The following is a 20442-nucleotide window of genomic DNA, read 5'->3' on the forward strand; positions in this document are numbered from 1 at the left end:
TTTGTAAAGTTATTTTCTTCTCTGCTTGGCCGACACAGCAGCAGTTATCTTAACTGGTTTGAATACGAGAGACAGTCTGGATCCAGCAGCAGCAGGAGATCCACTTTGGGCTGATCCATCCACTGGGATGGAGCCATCTTCACAGGGGGGCGAGAAAGCCCTCGCAGCCCCAGTACGATGGCTCCAGCAGCAGCGGAGCAGCACGAGTTTAGCCACGCTTTTAGAACCAGTCACAAAGCCTACCAAATCCCACGTCAAATAAGGTTTTTCAGGACATTTTTATCCTTTTGCTAGCAATGTAAAAAAAATAAATAGTAATACAAGCAGATCTCAATGAGCAGGGAAACTAATGTACAGGAAGAAGCAGCTGCTCCCTGCTACCACTTTGTTTCTCTTAACAATGATGTTTAAGAAGGTGTCGATTAATGAATGACGCGTACAGTATGAAAACAGTAACAAAAAAATATCTTCCCCTCCCAACCTTATCTTCTGAATTTGTTCACATCTCAATGTTTGTTTTAGTATTTCTCAAAGACATATGCAATACCTAACAGCTGCACTGAAATTTGTAACAAGTCCTGCAGGAATAACAGATATTGCCAGCAGATACGCTTCCCCAGAAAACAAAAGTTTTTATAATTAAGCCCTGGAAGAATGTACCAGTATAAAATTAATTTCATGAAAAAGTTGAAGTCCAAAGGCAACACTGCTCAGCAGCGATTTGCCACACTACTACACAATGCCAAGAAAACATGCTACATGCTGAAGCTGACTACATGAAGGGGAAGTCAAATTGTGGCTTCTTACATCGTGGGCAGGTCAGGGATAAAAAAAGCACCAGATTCAATTTACAGGGTTTTTGAACAGGTGGCACACAAGAAGGAAACAGCTAGAGTTCCCAAATACGTAGAAGCATCCGTGGGGTATTTTAAACAAACCTAAACAAGTGCTGAACGTGTGGCCTTTAATAAATGCTGAGCAAGTTCCCAAAGACCTGCACTGCACAAAAACTTACCTATTTCCTTCAAACTGCTTTTACAGAATGCGTTCGTTAAGAAATAGTGTGAAATGCGTATTACCAGCTCCAACAGCGTCTCAGACTATGCTGGGATACCACCTACAAGTAGACTCCCACAATTCACTGTGAGCCTAGAAGTGGAACTGCAAGTTCCCCACCACACAGTTTCCCAGTCCATCCCACCCATCCGTTTTCTGCCCATGTCCTCTGTACTTTTATTAGTAAACACCTTGCAAGTACAACTAGCAGGATGGAGAAACCAGAACTTCATATATAGCTACAGCATTTTTTCCTGCGTAAAGAAAGATGCACAGAACAAAGCAGTGAATCCACGCTTTTTTTTTTTTAAATAGCTTCCAAGCATAATATGAAAATCAAGTTCCTTCAAATGCAGACTAAATAGGTCAGGATGTTTTTTGTTTTTTTTTTTTTTGTAAGCACAGAAGTCCTTAAAACTGCATAAGGAGAAGCTGAGAAGTCAGTTATTAGCCAAAAAAAAAAAACAAACAGCATCAATTTTGGGAAGTGAAAACAGAGGCTGGTCCAGAAAGTACTCAGCAACAGTGAAATGTGTATCATACCTCTTTGGCTATGAAAAGACCTGACCCGAATCTGTTGGTTTTTGCACAGGCACTTACATAAAACATTAACTCAGCTGAAGATTTACAAACAAACAGAAATACAGCTAGCCCATGGCCCTCGTGTTCTGCTCACCAACCAAAAAAGTTTTTTTTTTTTTTTTTTTTTTTTTTTTTTTAAGCTCAACAGGGCTTGTGACACATACTGCACATGTCAGCAGCTAAGGGCCAAGACCAGAGAGACCGCCTGAGTGCAATCTGGTTGTCTCGATGCACTTCTGTCTCAAATCCCCTCTGCTCCTGCTGGTGATTTGCTGTGACTGACAACAGTTCTGAGGAGAGAAGCAAGGACAGCCAACGTATTTAAAGAAAGACCTACAGAAGTGCTGACTAGTTGGTTATGACCAAACAACATAGGCAGGAATCAGGACGATGATGAAATGAACTGAACCTAACTAAACTGCAAACAAAAACGCCAAGCAACAAGGGTAGCTCTCTCCTGACTCCCCTTCTTCCTCTAAGTACACAAACATCTACCTTTCATCTAAGACCCTATATTCAAAGCTAAGATCTTTCTTTTTCCTCCAGAAAGGAAAGAAAAGACCACTCCTCCATGCCTTATTAACAGGCGTGAGCCTAACTACAGCACTTCTCAGATTCACTTAAATGCACTTCAAAGAGCAAGTGAAATTCCACAGCAACCATAAATATAACCGTAAGTTACAGATATTTTCACTGTCAGTCATGTCTCATTGTGCCCTGAAGAGAAGTACTAGCCACGTCCTACAGAGGGCTGCTGATGGAAGAAATGATGACACATGCGCTCATTAGAAGGCTAAAATCAGACAAATAGTCCTATAATTAGCTTTTAGTCTGCTGCTCTAACCACTTGCTCGTCTTTTCTGGGCCAAAGCATCCCACAAGGGAAAGTTGGAAGAGTTTTCTCAGAAGTACTGAATATGCACGACAAATCGCACTTGAGTCTTTCTTTTCTTTAAGGCTAACATTGTCCTTCATTGGGGCAACTAATGGGCAACTAATACTTTTACCATTAAAAGGAAAGCTTTAGTCATGTTCTTATGTTTACTTAAATTGCATTATCCCATATTTAATGCCTTAGGTATGATATGTTTAAGAAGGAAAAAATAAGCCGGTCAAGAAAGGTATGTATGTAGGTATGTAATAAATAACTTCTTCATATGAGCTTTGCAAATCAGGTGGCTCACAGAGTCAACGAAGAAAAGGGAACAGCCAAAAAGAGATTAAGCATCATATTGAAAGAAATCCACAGAATTCAAAAAGCGACCAGACTGCCTGCAGACCCTAATGACGGCAACTATTTATTAAAAACTTAGCAAGTGGTTTAAAGAGAAAGAAAAAAAAACTCTCTACATAAAAATGGGGGGAGAAAAAAAGTCCATTCACTTCAGCCTGCAATTTCTGCCTGTGCAAGCTATTCCCAGAATGGGAAAGTTAAAAAAACAGATACTAAAAACACTTACACACATCGTCCCGTCCTGCTGCACCGACACATGCCTGCTTGCAAATGCTGGCTATCCTTCCCGTGAGAACAGCAGGGAGAACACCGAGCGCATGGGTACCGCTGCTTCCCCTCGCTGCCCAGAGCTGTACTTTGCTGACGCGACTGACACTGGCGCAGCCTGCTCTCTGCAGATAGCAGTTAGTTTTACCTATTTCCTCCGACCGCACATCACACGTTGCCTCAATCCCTGTGCTGCTACGCTCCACCTCCTATCCTCGTCCTCTCAGCCAGTGCAACCTTACCTGGCATCCAGCTGTCCAGAATTTCTTTCTTTACCTCACGTTGCAGCACCAACAGTTTGTGCTTCCATCAATTGTAACATTTACGTGTTTTTAGTGAAAAAATTTACACTTACGAGATTCTTTTAAAGGCCATTGTTAAGGCCATGAATAACTACTATGGGAAATTTTTGATTTTATTTTGGCACTTGACAGTTCACACACACAAACAAGAGAAAAACCACCCTACTTCTTTTCCTCCGTCTTTCACTTCCCATCTTGGTTAACACCTAAGGGGTTTCTCTGCAACTTCTGAATCATTATTTCTGAGGGAAGTAAACCTTCTCCACATTTCCCAGGCTCATCTGTCTTCATTTAGAGAGAGCAAGCTTAGGAGAGCAAACAACTCTTAATTGCAATTCCTTAATTACAATGTTGAAAATATTTATAGAAGTTTAACCTTTAAAACAAACCCAAACTAGAGAAGTGCTGTTGTGACATCCATCTCATCCTCACCTAACAGGGCATTCTCTTTTCCAATTAACTTGAGGGCTGCTGCACAATACCAATCGTCCCGAGGAGCTTTTTAAAGCTTCATCTTCCTTCCCCACTGGTTCAGGGTCAAGTCTTCTGTCGGTCATTTCTCTTTCTTCACAGCTCTCTTCCCGGCTTGTGATGGGATTCAGTGCAAATACAGTAAGCAGGGCATCTCCTTCCTCCTCTCCAGGAGGATGACAATCTTTATCACATTGCTTTTCAGTATGTGCTGTCTGGATTACATGACCTAACTGCTATTCAAAAGACCTAGGATTACTAACAGACTAATTCATGTATCTCACACATAATCAACTTCGCATTTGTTCTATTAAATCCAGTCTCCAGCTCACGCTTGTCGGGAGGGCGCATGACCCAAGAGTACCACAACTGCCAATCTGGCAAGCCACATGCTTTTTTAAGCTCCTTCAAACTTCTGGCCTGTTCAGAGGTTTCTGCCACCATTCACACATTAGAAGAGTACTTTTATGACAAAAGAATAAATCTCACGCGGTTTCTGCCAGTGAGTGAAAGGTCGCTGCTACTCTCAGTAGGGTGCTCACACCGGATTTGGTTTGCAGTCTGAAAGGCACAATTCATGGGGCAATTCCACGTCTCTCAACAGTTTGCTCTTCCTATTCCACACTGCAGAAAACCCAAAACCAACTAAGAGTCCACAGGGTTTCTTCCTAGGTGCCTTTCGTCCTCTGCAAACCAATGATTTACACCAGGCCCCCAGCCTCCCCACTCACGCGGCCCAGTCTGGCACAAGCCCCTTATGGCACACAATTTGGACAAAACCAAATGGCTTTGTAGCTCCCCCACTGAAAATGAGGCGATTCTCACAGCCCCCAGCATGCAAACTCTGTGCTGAGAATCTGCTTATGCAAGAAAGATGGGAAAATAGTTAAAGAGAAAATAGAGAGAAAAGGTAGAATCTAAAGGACAACCTAATAAGCAGAATAACAGATTAATAGGCAAGAGGTGTTTGAGCACATAGAAGTACAACTTGTCAGTAACAGCAAATCCTCGACTTCTACTCATGGCATCTCACACAAACATGCAGCTGAAAGTAAGACTTTTAAACTAGTGGTCAAAAAAAAGTAAAGAAAAAGCTAATTTTAGCTAGCAAAAAATATACTATGGAAAAAATGATTTAATATTTGCATGTTATGAACATACTGCTCTAATTCCCCATTTTAGAGCAAATACAATAGGATTTTTTTTAAAAGTGATACTGTAATAGCTGCATATCAATTCAGATCATACAGCTATCACATGTATTCCTTCCGCTCTCAATTACAAGCTGCTCTCATGAGGATGAAAATTTCCATTGCTCTAACGTGAAGCTCCTCATAAAGAATGATTATTCAAAGCAGAAATTTGCCATGCTGTAAAACAATACAAGACCATTTTGCACTTACTATGTTGCCCCAAAAGTTCAGATCTGTGTTGACTCTTATCTCTGCATGCATGCTTGAATGAGCAACAGAAAATATAAGATGCTTTTCCACACCTCAGTCCCTAAGGATGCCTAAACTGTTATATATATTGCAAACAAACAAGAGTCTAATAGCCACCAGTGCCACACCTCATCACTTTGGTATAGAACAAAAGTTTTGACTTCCTAATTAAGGCCCATTGTTTAAAAATATAGATATTTCTAGGCCAAGCAGACTTATACTTTATAGCAAAACAAGCCTATTTCATGTCCAAAGAACTGTTTCAAAGGAAAAGGAAATGCTTTCATTGTTAAACTGCAGCATCCCTATTACATGGTATCTTGAACACATACAGTTGCAAGAAACTCGCTAACTGTACTAATGAAACTGCATTACTGCTACCCAACTTGAGGAACAACTCAGTTTTGCTCTGAGTTATGCTATCAAACTCTATGGCAAGAAATGAAACAGCCCCAGATTTTCTTCTCAGACCAGAACCCATCTCCCAGCACAACTGGGCTTGGTTTTACTGGAAATCAACATCACTACAGGGAGATGCCTACTGTTTTTTAACATCAGTGAATACAACTGTATTTACCGCTAGGTCCTGAAATTACTAGCTCCCTCCCTGTCCCTCCAACTCCAAGCACAAAACTGGCCTCAAGTTGGATTACTCCAGCGAAGGCTAAGGCCAACAGATTCCTGAGGAAAGAGCTGGCAGGAGGTTTGGCCTCAAAAATAAGCACCAGCTGCCTCTCTGCTTAGGGAACTTTCAAAGCAAAATCAGGAAGCACAGCAACCTGCCTCTAGCTCCCCCTAACATCATATTTCCACAATCTGGCACTATTTAAACTTGTCTTCTGATGTCTCTCTCTTACTGAAATCGAAACGCAGGGGTTTGATGAAGGATACCAAACCAGAGTGAACAAGAATCACCTCCTTTAGCTTCCTCTTGTACATTTAAACCCTATTTCCTAAGTCATCTGCTCTAAAGCATCCATAAAAAAGCAGTAATAGAAGTAACAGCTAACAAGTCTCCTTTCATGGGAAAGGAAAAAAACCTGCAGCTACTTGTTTAGCAGCAATCCAGTTTTCTGTTATTTTACTTGTTTAGCCCTGCCTTTGGTATAACCACAACAACAACAAAATCTTTAAAAATACAGAAATTGAATCTCACACCATAGCCAAAAATTGGGAGCAAAGCTTGAAGGTGTAAAGTCTGTAAGAGTTATTGGTTTAAAAATAAAATAAGGGAACCCAGAAGGTGCAACTGGAGACCCCCAGTCTCCCATGCAATTCACTGAGTCATCACAGGGCGCCTCGTGAGAGCAGCCCCGACGAGTCCAAATTCGTGAGACTCAACTCTTATTTTCCCATCGCATATTCAGCCTTCCCCATCCTCTCTGCTGTTCTGTTCGTGACCCTCTGTCTTGTCTCCTTACTTTTCCACTGCCCAGAGCTGCTGTCTCCCTCATTCCCAGGTCCTCCTCTCGCTGTGACGTGACGGGCAGGCAGTTCTGGGTGCAGACGGCTGTGATGCAAGGCCAGGAGCACGGCTTCTGCTCATCCCCAGCGCAATGATGCGGGAGGAGGAGGAGGAGGATGGCGGGATGGCTGCTTGTGGGCAGGGGAAGGGGGCACAGCAGGTCGCAGAGCAGAGAGAGGCTGGAGGCAAAACCTCTCTGGGAGCAGCAGGAACTGAAGGACAGTAACCTGGGGCTTCAAATCCTTCTTTCAAGCAGGACGTTGGATGTGCAACTGCAATATATTCTTTTTTTTTTATTTGTTATTTTACATGTCTTGCTTCGTAGGAAAAAAATGCAACTTCTTGTTAAGCCTTTGGCAGAACCCTAGGGCTTTTTTTTCTTCACAGTCCCTACATTTCTGCGTCAGTGTTATAGAGCTATTTCAGAACAAGCCAGCCCCAGCTCCCTTGCTTTTCCTCTCAGACAAGCACTTGGTGTTTGCAAGCCCCGCCATCCCGTCCCCTCAACCCTGGCATGCACCGAGGACACCGAAGCAGTGCTGATGCAGTAACTGCAGTTTCAACACAAGGGATCAAGCTCTGTCAGCTTTCCTATTATGAACACTTCTCCCTGAGCTTATCTCTACTAAAAACATAACTTGGATCAAAAAAAAAAAGTCTCTCCCTCCCAACAAGCAACTTTCTTAAGTTATGAATGTATAAATAGCTGCATCAAGGTCATTATGACAGAGCACTCTTTTTACTAATTTTTGACATGCAAATGAAATAATGTTGCAGTGAAATGAGCGAATGCTATTTTTCAACTCTCTCTGGTACCTGCAAGAGAGTGACTATAATTGCAGTTTAAAAAGCAATTATTTTTGTAGTTTGGGGAAGGGTTATTCCAGCCTTTGCCTTGTTTACAGAAACATGCAAGAGTGCAATCTGTAGTCTACAGGGACACGCTTTCAACATGTTTCAGAAAGGTAATCCAGAGAAGCTTTATTACAGGAACTGGATTCACCTAAGCCTACCTTCCCCCTGAGTTTGGCCAGAGTGAGAAGATGAAGAATGAAAAAAAAGACCCATACAAGAACAAGGACCTAAATAACAAACTCACAGTGCTACAGAAAGATTTTCCAGGCTATACCAAGAGCCCTGGACTGCTTAGATCATTTACTAATCACAGTGTGACAAACCAAAAGGGCGGTTACTGTTTATCAGACAGAGGGAGGGAGAAGGACAAAGAGTAACAATCAATCCACCAACACAAGATGATGCTGCTAAAACAACACAAAAAACCTGAAGCCCAAAGCCACACAAGAGTACGTCTATGCCACACGCAAGACCGTAGAAATGGGAAGTCAGCTGAATTACTGCACCCTTGGCTCACCCTGTACTGACTGCTCTGGCTCCATTTTCCTGAGCCCACAGCAGCTCTCTGAAAGGCTGGGATGTGCTTCAAAGGGAACGTCAGTCTCTGCTGTTTAAATCTCTCTCCACTACCACATATTTGGCAAGCAAATACGAACCAGAGGGCTGCTACCACTGAATTAAGTTTAAAGCTCGAGTCCTCCCCACAATTTAAGCTGCCTCATCCAGCAAGACAGCGATACAGTAAGATATTACTGAGTTGCTAAACCAGCATCAAATGGGTCAAGCAGGACTACTTGGTGGGACTACACACTTCACTAGTTACTGGAAAAGGGATGAAAGATGGGGTTCCCTCGCTGTATGACCGAAAGATGCTCAGCATCCGGCAAGGGGCACTCCGAACCCAGCAGTATTGGTGCTAAGTGACCATGGAAGCACTAGCTACCTTACAGTCAATTTCTGCAGGAATTTTGCATCTCCCCCTTCCCCGCTTCTTTACTGATAAGGCAATGCGTCGCTGTCCTTTGGGTTTTTTTTAACCTCCCCTCAGTTTTCACAAAGCTTTCAGTTGTCGTTTCACCTGACCTGGTATTAAACTGCTTTCACCATCAACCCAGATCACAAATCCTTTTCCAACAAAAAGCAAGATGCGTTACACCTGCACATTTCAGGCTTCTAAGCCATAACAAACAACAGCACGGCCAGCAGAAGTGAGCTGCAAGACTTGTGATGGTGTTATCACTTGACAGTCAGCATAGCTGCGTAATCACTTGGGGCTTTCCAAAAACTACCCACTGGCCATGTACAGACAGAAGGCAGTATTTTGACAGTGTGCTCCAGCTGTAGAAGCTGACATTTGACAAATACAGCTATAAGATTAAAGTCGTGATTACAGATGTTATTGAATACACGACATGGTATGTTCCTTCCTGAGACACAAACCTGATCTTTCCTGATAACACCTTAAAAAAACCCCACACAAGTCTGTCTCTGTTAAAGGGTGGATTACAAAGGACACACCAAATTCCAACAGCAATCTGAAGCACCGAGTTGGCTTTTTGATACGTTAGATGGTGTCCAGGTTCTCCAGGCAGGCCAAGAGCATCTCATCCCAGAGACACCCCCTCCCAACTTGTGCAGCGGCCGTAACAATGCGGCGGCTGCGGGGATCCCGAGGCAGAGAACTGGACCGTACCTTCGTGGGTAGGCTCTGGGTCAGGTGTCAGTGAGATGTCGTCCAGCTCGCGCAAGCAGAGCCATTCTCCATCCATCGACACTCGGAATTTGCAAAGATAGATGGTCTCCATGGCAGCCTGAGTGATCTTGTCTGTGGTGGGGGTTGGCATGTCGCTTTGAGGCGTCAGAGCAGACATGATGACTCAGCTGGTACAACAACAACAAGGGGAAAAAAAAAACTAAAAAGAAAAGCTTTCTGAAGAAGAAAAGGAGAAATACCTTGCTAGTATAGGACAGATATGCTCAGGATCGCACAGACTGCTTTGGCCTTTTCATATATAAAGCAAGGTAAAAACGCTGCTCCTTCACGCTCGTCTCTTCCTCCCTCCTTTCCACCACTGTCGTTGTCTTCAGATATGCCGAAGGCTATTGATCCTAAGCAGCCACAGAAAACCTGACTTCCGCATCAAACATGAAAAAAATTATAAACAGAAGAAAATAAGCAGGGGGAAGAAAAAGAAGGGCTTCCTCTGACGACCACCCAAACAAAAACAAAGAAAGGACAGAGAGGAGGATATCCAGGTTTGCTGAAATCAAGCTGCAGGTTCCTTTCTTCCCAGATGAGCCAGGGCAGCGAGTGCTGATAGGATTGGTTGTGCGCAGTAAGCAGGGTGTTGACCAAAATGGCTGACTAATGAACTGAACTGAAAATTCAGGCTCATGTGATCAGCTGCTCCGAGCGCAGGGCGAGCGATTCCCAGGATGCTTCGTAGAGGCTGCTGATGCAGGGACGGCAATTAGGCGCTCATCATCCGCAGCACCTCCTCGCCAGGCTCTGCTAGTCCATCTGGGAGCCAGCGCGACACGCCGCACGCTACGGAGAGGCGCAGACCAGCGGCGCGAGGCACACAAAGAGGCGTTTGTATTCCTTTCACGCGCCCCGATGGCACCGGGTGAATAAAAAATAAGCACCTTTGTTTTCGCAGGAGGCGCGCAAGTCGCAGCTTCATTTTAATTTTTTACCACGCAACATTCTCAAAGGGAACTAAGATTCCTGACATATAAAAGTATTTTTAGGATGGATTTATCATCTCAGGGAAACAACGTGGGAAAAAAAAGACCCAGAGCTAAGCATTCCAGCACTGTAGGATTAAGCTCTTCTAGAAGGGCACATGCACACGGAAGAACAATGAGGAAGAACAGCACAAAGAGAGGCACTCAACTCAATCTTACACTTAAAAACCTCATCTGAAAATGGGTATCTTGCTCAGGTGAGGCCCGCGAAGAAGCATTACCTCTCCGCAGGTAGAGGAAGGGGCTTCCAGTTTCTCAAGAACCAGGTGACAGCACTGCGTCGTCCTGCCAGCTCAGTCCCCTCGGTGCCCCCAGCCCCACCTCTAGGGCACAAGGAGCTGCGCTGGCCCCAAGTCAGCAGGCACCTTTCTTATTCCTAAGGTCACTGATTAACCGGGGCTCCTGACACAGCATCGTCACCCACTTGAACTGTGATATGAGGCAGTAATAAATTGGTTTATCTTATTCCCGTGTGGCTCGAGGATATTGTGGAGAGCAGCTGGGTAGCATCTGAAATGGATGCCTCGTTCTCCCCCACCACACAAATCCGGTGAAAGCTGACTGTTCACCAAAAAAACAAATTGATAGAAACACGTGAACGATTAACTCAGGAGACCTTAGTTATTGGCCGTATGTTTTTTCCTTAAGAAACACTCAAAAGGATGCGTGTCTATTTCTTAGCAATATGAAATACAATAATTGATCGCTTGATGCAGAATTCAGAATGCCAACACACACAGCCTTTTGAAAAAAGCACCTATTCTGCCAAAAACTCATAAAACTGGCAAAAAACAGGAATCGTGGTTGCTATTTCTAACAGTTAAGAGGAAGCAGTTGCTTTCCGTGAAAACTTCCTGCTTGGTGCAGAGCATTTTGACTCAGCAACTCTTTCTCCCCATTAGACTAGAACAAAGAGCCACGCAGCATGTTATTACAGCGATGCAAAGGAGAATTATTTCACAAATGACAACAGTCCCTATTGTTCCTTCTCCCTAGGAAAGAATGGGTTTTATAATCCACGCTGACAGCATTTTAACTCGGATTGTATTTATAAATCCTTTCAACAACAATCTCTGGTTTCAGCAGTCACATTTTAATACTTTTAAAACCAGTGAAAGTTGCCATATGCAAACAGGTACAGGAGAACAGCTGTTCACTTCACTCTTGCTACCTTTTGAAAGGACCTGAACAAACAGCAAAAATTAAACCCTTGAAAATCAACCAAATACCATAAGCTATTCCATAAGCTATTATCTGACATATCTAATTGACAGTCTAACTTTTTTCCTTTGGGAAAAAAAAAAAACAACTACAAACAACGTCAGGCGTAACCCTGCAGCTCCCATTTCACAACAAAGGTCTTCCACTGATTCAGCACTGACAAATGACCCATATAGCGGGACCACAGTTGAAGTTTGTTTAAAAATTAACCAACTGCTCTATTCGTTTTCTTTTATGCCATTTGCTGCTTCTTAGCATGAAGAAATAAAAGAAGCCAGTCTGTCCCCTTCAGCTCAGTTGCATTTTCAGGCTCCCTTATGCAATCAGTGTTCCTGCTGTAGAGACCGCATGGGGATATTTTATTAAAGAAAACAGAAGTAATTCCAAGTATTGCCCAGCTCTGAAAATTTTCAGTGTATTAGTATCTCTTACATAAAGCAGAGCTTTGGACAGAGCATACCACCTAGCAGATTTTGAACAACTGCCAGCTTAAAAGAAACAGAGCTACTTCACCTCTACAAAACTTCTACTCCTTAAGGCACAAAATCATTATCATCTATGCAGATACCCAAAAACTGATTATTTATTTTTAAAGACAAGTACAGAATTTCTTTTTCAAGTTGATTTTTTTTCTTACGGAGTTCTGATATGGGTATTTGAATAGCTAAAAACTCCTCACCTGCCCTGAGAATGTGGCAACCTTCAAGTTTTAGCACGACTGAATTTACTCCCACAGAACGAAAACAGAGAACTTCGCTTTCAAACACCACTTTCAGGGTAGGCTAAAACAAGTATCAAGAATGCTTTAAAAAAAAAAAAAGTCTATATGCCAGTTACAGCACTGTTGGAAAATGAAGGATATACTCATGAAACAAGCAAACAATGTCCCCCACCCCACCCAATAACCCCCCCACTAACAGCAACAAACAAAAATCTCACATGAACTATCCTGTGATTTACTGACCTGACAGCCTTTTACCCCACCTGGAAATCAGGATACTAAACCTACACCCCCACCCCATCCTGGGCTTCAAAGCTACGAATCAACAAAGAATCTTATAAAGCAACAGTGTCAAATATTTGTAGACTTCATAAAGCATTTGATAAAAATCCCCTGCAACTCCATACTGAGTGCTCAAGCTTCAGGAAGGTTCAAAGAGTGGTCAAAAGACAGAAGAGGACCAAGAGTAAGTATAAATGAAGAGGAGGTTAGTAACACACAACCACTTTCTGAATCTCAGACAAGTCAGGAGGCTTTGACTGGTCTTACAAAATTCTAATATTAACCACGCGTTGGCAAAGCAGAATAGAGGCTTGGACAGGCGATAAAATGCAGCAGTTTAAAAAACGTTTGTGTTTTAGGACTTAACCATCTGAAAGCAAACGATTTCACCAGCCAGAAGCATTTCATATCTCAGCTGTACTAGAAAATATTCCTAATTTATTCAGCTTTTGAAATGAAAAGGATCTAAGCAATAAAAAACAAACAAATCCCCAAAGCACCTTTTGGACTCCAGGGGGCACCTTTGGGTGGAGTTTTACTGCCAATGCCAGGAAATCCAGCCTGCAACCAAGCTGACTTAGCATCCTTACGAGAAACCTTTCCCTGATTGCTGCGTAGAGATTGCACAGCAGCCATACAACAAAAAGGCAAAGTTGGCAATGAGATTACTGCTTCAGATGACTGCACTATTTCTGGTTATTTAAGATTGCAGGAGACCACAGAACCATAAAAAAGCCACTAGTACTATGCAAATGGGAACCACTGCTGAAGGAAACTGTTGGTAACAGCTCAGATGCACCACTGAGCTCTAAAATAGCTGCTCAGAGCATCTCGAAAAAGAGTACGATATCAGAGGTAACTTCACGCAAAAAGGATACAAATTATGATGAAACACAAGCTTTTGTATCACAGCGTAAGATGAGCATGAATCATGAGCAAGTTCGTGCAAGTTTCTCCCAAAGCATGTAACCTCTTTGTGGCTGCTGCATACATCAGACAGCCTGTCAGTCTGGTCCAGCAAGGCAGCTCCCACACTTCTACGTGAAAAAAAATCTGGTCTTCCTATTTTCTGCCCATGCTCTTTCCTGATACGCAAAAACCTCTTCCTGGCAGACCTTTGAACATGACTCCTCCTCTCGTGCCACCTCTCTTTCAGGCTGTTTCTGACACTTCTGCCAGCACAGACACACGCACATACCTCACCTAACTGTGGCACTTTGAACGCTGCATGCCAAAAAAACACAAACAGGCAAAAGACAATTTAATGAGCTAGAAACCAGCAACACAATTTCTCAGCTCCCTGAACATGCGATAAACTTTGTTTTCTACCTTCTGGGAAGTAGAGATATTTAAGGATTTAAATACTTGACATAGCTGAGGGTACAATTAAGTAACAGGAAAGAAAAGTCTACTTGAAGTATTGTATCTGTCAGGCTTTGAGTGGGAGCAAGGAACTTTGTTGTTTTTTTCCCTCCTCAAAGACAGCACGATCAAGCTGCTTTTATAGCATTTAAGTCTTCGGAGGATTCACTACAGCTCAGCATGTTTAAGTAAGTCTCCCTCTTGTTCTCTGTCTGGAACCATCTGTATCAAAAAAAGCAGGTGCTGCTGGCATTAAAAGCTTTTGCAGTCTCCTTCCCTTAGCAGCTCTCATCTTGACCTGACGTTTGCCATCATCTCACCTCTCTCACCTTGTAAATAAAACTTGGATAAGAAGGAGAAAGATCAGTCCTGGAAAAACAGGAAAAAAAAAAGCACGAGACAAAGCTGATACAGAAAATAAATAGTTATAACAGTAAGAGTAATAACTACTCTTACAAGTTCATTCTTTGTCACCACAAATGTTAGTTGCTGGGCTTCACATCACCGGCACCACACAGCTTGCTCCACCGCCCTGGTAGCACGAGGGTAATGCTGCTGCCTGGGCTCGAATAACGCTTTAGTTGGTTTCTACCGATGGAGGCAACAGTCACACACAGAATCCCATGAGGCCACCGCTCCCCAGGAGAACCCTAATGGAGCTACAAAGACTGCAGTTACTTCACCAATAGGAAATATGCTCTTCTAAACTTTCAAATATGAAATTAAACAGCTCTACAGGCCCCTTCTACCCTGCACAGATACCTCTCTCAAGAGAACAGTTACATGACTGTGTCATGACAGGAAATAAGAAGACTACTTCAAATAAACCTCCAAAACATCCTGCAATACTGACTTTTCAGTGCGTTGATCACTGCCTTCACTGTAAGAGGCTAATGTCAATAAAGAGTAATTACTTTCATTACTATTTGTGGAAATGACAGGCTTCAGGGCACTGAAGGAAGGAACTCATGATCTGCCAGGAACCGTCTTTCACTTAAAACTCTCCTTTCACTTTACAGCTATGTAGGAAGGGATTAAGCATTCACAGAGTACATCACATTTTCGTAACACAGGCACATCATGCAAAAAAAAATTTCTTCACACTTCCCGGTTTATCTCAACTCCAAAAATAACTAAAGCGCTGAAGAATCAAGGGAAGCAGACATGAACAATCACTTCAGGTACTATTGCAGAACAAAGAAAAGCAGTCCAAAAATAGTCGATGCTAAGCAGTCACATGCTATTGCAACATGAACTCACAACATTTGAGAAGAGCCTGTGAAACAGGCCAACGGGTTTCCCCAGTAACACAGGCAGGACAATCTTGATAGCCCGGCCATCACTAATGACACCACACCTCAAGGCTGCAGAGTAACAGCCATCTAGAGCAGATGCAGCAAGTGATGACACCTGCAAGGCCAGGTACTCTACAGGTAGCTGAGACTCAGTTCAGCACTCAAACACACAAAATGTTTTCTGTTGCGGAGCTGAGCTCTACCCACTGCTTTAACATCAGTCCCAAAGCAGCAAGCAAACAAGCGAAACTCTGCAGCAGGATCCGTTGCTCCTGCTGCTCAGCGATGCGCAAACGAGAGCTGCTGTTTTCCAGAGACATGAGAACCAAGGAAAAAAAACAACAACACCCACAGAACAACAGGCATGATGAAAAAGTTGATTTGCAGACAAGACACCCCCCAGGAGAAACAGATCAGAGTCCATGACACTGTGCAAATGGCTTATGATTCCTGTTCCCTTCATACCCAGCTGTGTCAGTCGCTGAGCAGGCTTCGACACGATATTGCGCAGGCAGATATTACCTCTGAGATAAGAAAGAGCAAGGGAGACTCCAGATATGTTTTATAACGCTTTTTTCACATAGTCTATATGAATATCCGCTGCAGAGTAACACCAACACAAGGGATAAAGCATTGCTCAGCTGATGAGCGTGTACACTAACTCCTTGTGATCTTGAACAAACGTGCCTCAGCCTCACCACATCTACGCAGAACCCCTCCTAGAAAGGTACTAGAACAATTAAGCAGTTTGAACAGTACAAGCACGATAGCAAAGACTAAATAAATATTTTTAAACCCTTCAGAGAATTCTTTTCTCTGTCACGAATAGCTCACTTCCTTGCACGCACATCACACAGCTACAGAGTGTGAAGATTTCCTGATTAGTAGACACTTTTTTAAAATATCATGGTTTTGAGAGGAAGTTAACAGTTGAAAATGACGAGTCAGGAGGGAGGGATACTTAGTCCGCAGAAAGAAATCTGCGACCAGAGAGAGCCCTTCATATAACTAAGAACAAAGGTGGGTCACTTCACCTGCTCTTTAAATTACAGAAATTAACTTATCTCACTGGTTATAGCTTTACTGACTAATAGTTTAAATAATGTACATTACCTTCAGAGAAGGAGTAAAACCCAACAAAGATACCTTCCCCTAAATCATCAGCTATTGTGTGAGTGAATACACACCTGAGACGCAGCCAGAAGGAAATAAAACAAAGGTAAAAAGCTGTCACCCGTGCCCAGGCACAAGCCCAGAAGATGACAAAGCTACTGGCAATTTTCAAGATGGATGGATAAGGGAAAATCTCTGCTATACGCACCCCTATGCATAGTTTTTGTTTCTAAAACACACCCATTTTGCACTATTTCAGTTTATCCAAATGCACTGCAAGAACATCATAAAGATCACCGTGAAGCTGAAAACAGCTTCCCACCCAGCACGCCCCACAGGAGAGAGCACACATAGCAAAACACTTCGGCCTCGCCTGGCACCCAGAACAAATACCCTCTGCCCCAGCACAAGGAGGAAGCCCCAGTGGGTGTTTTCCATCTCCTAACCACATTGTGAGGCAGGGCTGGGCTGTTAGGCTTCAAAGAACTATTAACATTGGAAAAGACCTCCAAGATCTTCTGGTGCAACCATCCCCCTACCACCAATGTCACCCACTAAACCATGTCCCCAGGCACCACGTCCAACCCCTCCTTGAACATCCCCAGGGACGGCGACTCCACCACTTCCCTAGGCAACCCCTTCCGACACCTGACTGCTCTTTCTGAGAGGAAATGTCTCCTCATTTCCAACCTGAACGTCCCCTGGTGCAACTTGAGGCCATTCCCTCTAGCCCTGTCGCTGGTTACCTGTGAGAAGAGGCTCCCCACGGCTGCACGGCTCTCAGAGGAACGGTCCCGAAAGGAGAGAAGACCCCACGAACGTGTCTCCAGAGCAGTGCTCTGGCTGCGTTTGGGGTGCAGCACACCTCCCCTAACCGGAGGCACACACGTGTGCTGCCTGGGGAGCGGCGATGCCACGACGGCACCTCCCCAACCCCACTCCCCGCAACCCCCCCAGCTCAGGGGGCGCCCAGGGGGGGACCCCCCGCTCCCCACACCCCCAGCACCCCGATCCACGCCGGCTCGGGAGGGAGGAGGGCAAAAAGGAGGCTCCCGGCCCCGAGGCTACTCACGGGCGCCGGCGGCTCCCTCCGGCCCCGGGTAGCTCAGCAGCAGCACCGGCAGGGCGGCCCCGCCGCGGGGCGCCGGGGGTCTCCACACGCTGGGCGGCGCGGCGGCGCCTCCATGGCCGGGGTAGAGGAGGAAGAAAGGCGGCGAGGCTGGGGGCGGCGAGGCTGGGGGCGCCTCGTCGTCTTCTGCCGCCGCCGGGCCGGCCTCGTCCCGCTGCTCCATGGCGGGGGGGAGCTCCTCACCGCCCCCGTCCCGGCAACTTTCGGCCACAAGCGGCGCCCGCTCCGCCTCCGCCATCGCCGCCCCGGGCCGCGGCTCCGCCCCGGTGGGGAAGCTGGGCCTGGGCCGGCCTCCGGCCTCCGCCCACGGCCGGGCCCGGCGGGTGGTGGCGGCGAGTCCGGCTGCTGTGCCTTTTCCCCTCGAGTAGGGGTAGGGGGAATGGCCTAGGAGTAGGGGGAATGGCCTCAAGTTGCGCCAGGGGAGGTTCAGGTTGGAAATGAGGAGACGTTTCCTCTCACAAAGAGCAGTCAGGCACTGGGACGGGTTGCCCAGGGAGGTGGTGGAGTCACCGTCCTTAGGGGTGTTTAAGGAAAGGTTGGACGTGGTGCTCGGGGACATGGTTTAGTGGGTGACAGTGGTAGTGAGGGGACTGTTGGACCAGAAGATCTTGGAGGGCTTTTCCAATGTTAATGACTCCGTGATTCTAAATCCCCACGTCCCCACCACAGGAGGCGGTCACAGAAGCCAGGCTGTGGCTATGGCACGAAGCAGGCAGCCCCAGCCTCCCAGATAAAACACCACTGCCCTGCTAGGGACAGCTGTGGTTCAAAACGTGCCGCTGCCCCTTCCACCTGCATTCCCCATGTAGCTGGCAAGTAAGCGGCAAAGAATGGAGAAAGCAGCCCAGGGAGGTGCGGGGCTGCCTCAGCTGCTGTGGTTCACTGGACCACAAGCTTCATGGGGAAACGTGGATTTTAATCTGTGGAAATGCAGATTTTAATCTGGGGAAACAATCTCCAGGAATTCAGGTACCCACATGTGTTAACTTATCTGTAAAATCAAGCCATTCCCCTACCTCTTGCCTCCCCCTTGCTTTCCGGAGTGCAAGATCTCACTGACAACAGCATTTTCAGATCCTTTGACAAGAGGTGACAACACAAACTCCAAATACAGTCTTTACCATTAAAACAAACACATTGGTGGTACCCCATAGGAATCTCACCTCAAAGACGGCCTTCAGAAAGGCAGCAATAAAGAATTTTCATTCAGCCAGGGCTTTAAATGTGGACCACAGTGTTGTCAGCAGAGGGAGAATGCCAATCTGCCAGTTTTTAAAGAATATCCTGTTTATTCAGGATACTTAGGTCAGACTGAAACAGGCTGCTTTTTTTTTTTTTTTTTAATCTCACATAACAGTTGCAAAACCAAAGCTGCAAAGGCAACTGATTGCTGGAGACTTTTCTGTAGCACTGCCCCAAGTCATGCAATATGTTGCAGCTAATTTAACACATGCTTTAATCCCTTTCAGAAATCCAAATGTTTGGTTTTGAGATTTGTATTTGCCAGTGCTAGCGAGAGCAAAATCACGTCCAAACTGTTGCTGATAGCAAACAATGGGAGACAAATCTGAAAGCCTTGACAAAATTAAAGCAGTAGCAAATGTACTTCCTTCTGAGTTATTGAATACATTTTCCTTACCCTGCACAAATGGAAATTTTATGTTGTGACACAGAAAGCACTGTCCAACTCTCTGCCCTTGGATTTTTTCAGTTCCAGCTTCCAAAGGCAAGCCAGGCTTACTCTGGATGCAACTACTAGAAGAAGGAAAAACAAAACACAAAACAGTGTTAGCCATGAACTTGCTCCACTTATTTTCCTAACCATGATCCGTGATCCTCCGCATCTTTCACATGCATCTGTTTTAACAGGGGTCTTCAAAATCTGTTTATCGTCAGGGATTTCCTTTCAGCACTAAACATCTTAATAAGCATTTCTTAGAGCAGTGCTACGGTGTTCCCCCTCCCATGGCATTTATAATCACAGCCTTCCCATGATTACTCATACATAAAACCATACTGGAAAGAACTATTTATGGCTTCGTCCAGTTTCTGAACCAACCAACTGAACAAAATGCCATGTTTAATCTTCATTAAAACGAGTTGGTGCCGCAGACCTGGGAGATGAGCTGGGCCATCTGCTGGCTGCCTGCGGTGGGCACGCTGACACGCTGCACTTGCCCTTGCCTTTAGCTTTAATCTCGACGTTTCTGGAAAGCGAGCCTGTAATTGCACCATAACATATATCCCTTATTTATTGCTCAGATGGAAGCTGCCAGAATTTTGCTTGCCAGCTGCCTAAAGCTTTTCGAGGGAACACAAAACCACCTCGGATACTTGCAGCTTGCCTGCCTGTCTGCGGAAGCGCGTCAGCCCCTCATTTTTGCACAAAGTGTGAAACGTGCACGAGCAGATGCTGTAGTAATGAGATCAGTTAGCATCTCTGCGGGATGTTTTTCACATCCCGTGTGATGCCTGCCAGGAAACACCGCTCCTCTCCTGAAAAATCACCTAGGCTGTTTTTTCCCCAGCACATAAGCTTTCACTGACCAAAAAGTGTAGCTCAGCATCATCACTAGTGGCCTCCGTCATGATCCCAGTGCAGAATTAATAGAAATGGTTTTGTTTTGGGAAAAGCACCAGTTCCCTCCTTGGTAAGGCTTAGACTACTTTCTCATTTTGGAGCAGACTTGTCATGTTTCACATGACTACCCACTCAAAGCCATGCATTTTTCTCTGGGAGCAGCAAGCAGCGAATGCTGTTGATTGCAGCTCACAGTACGAGAGAGCAAGCACCCAGAAAGAATGTCTTCATCCCCAAGGCCAACAGGTTACACTTCTCGCCTGAGGTCATCTGGTCAGACAGGGCATCGCTCAAATGAAAAGGCATTTTCAGTGAC

General features: G+C 44.8%; 1 protein-coding gene across 4 annotated transcripts in view; it reads right to left on the reverse strand.

Moving 5' to 3' along the window:
• RUFY3 (RUN and FYVE domain containing 3) overlaps positions 1 to 17802 on the reverse strand; it is a 55915-nt gene extending 38113 nt beyond the window's left edge. For all 4 annotated transcript variants that reach the window (XR_007708175.1, XM_035552898.2, XM_035552983.2 and 1 more), the window contains exon 1: positions 17489 to 17802. Coding sequence is in view for 3 of the 4 variants with exons in the window: in XM_035552898.2 (XP_035408791.1) it covers positions 17489 to 17783 (295 nt within the window). In the remaining variant the exon portion in view is untranslated. The remainder of the gene's footprint in view (positions 1 to 17488) is intronic.
• Between the last annotated feature and the right edge of the window lie 2640 nt (positions 17803 to 20442).

This window comes from Cygnus atratus, chromosome 4 (genome assembly GCF_013377495.2).
Source record: "Cygnus atratus isolate AKBS03 ecotype Queensland, Australia chromosome 4, CAtr_DNAZoo_HiC_assembly, whole genome shotgun sequence".
In the NCBI taxonomy this organism is placed as follows: domain Eukaryota; kingdom Metazoa; phylum Chordata; class Aves; order Anseriformes; family Anatidae; genus Cygnus; species Cygnus atratus.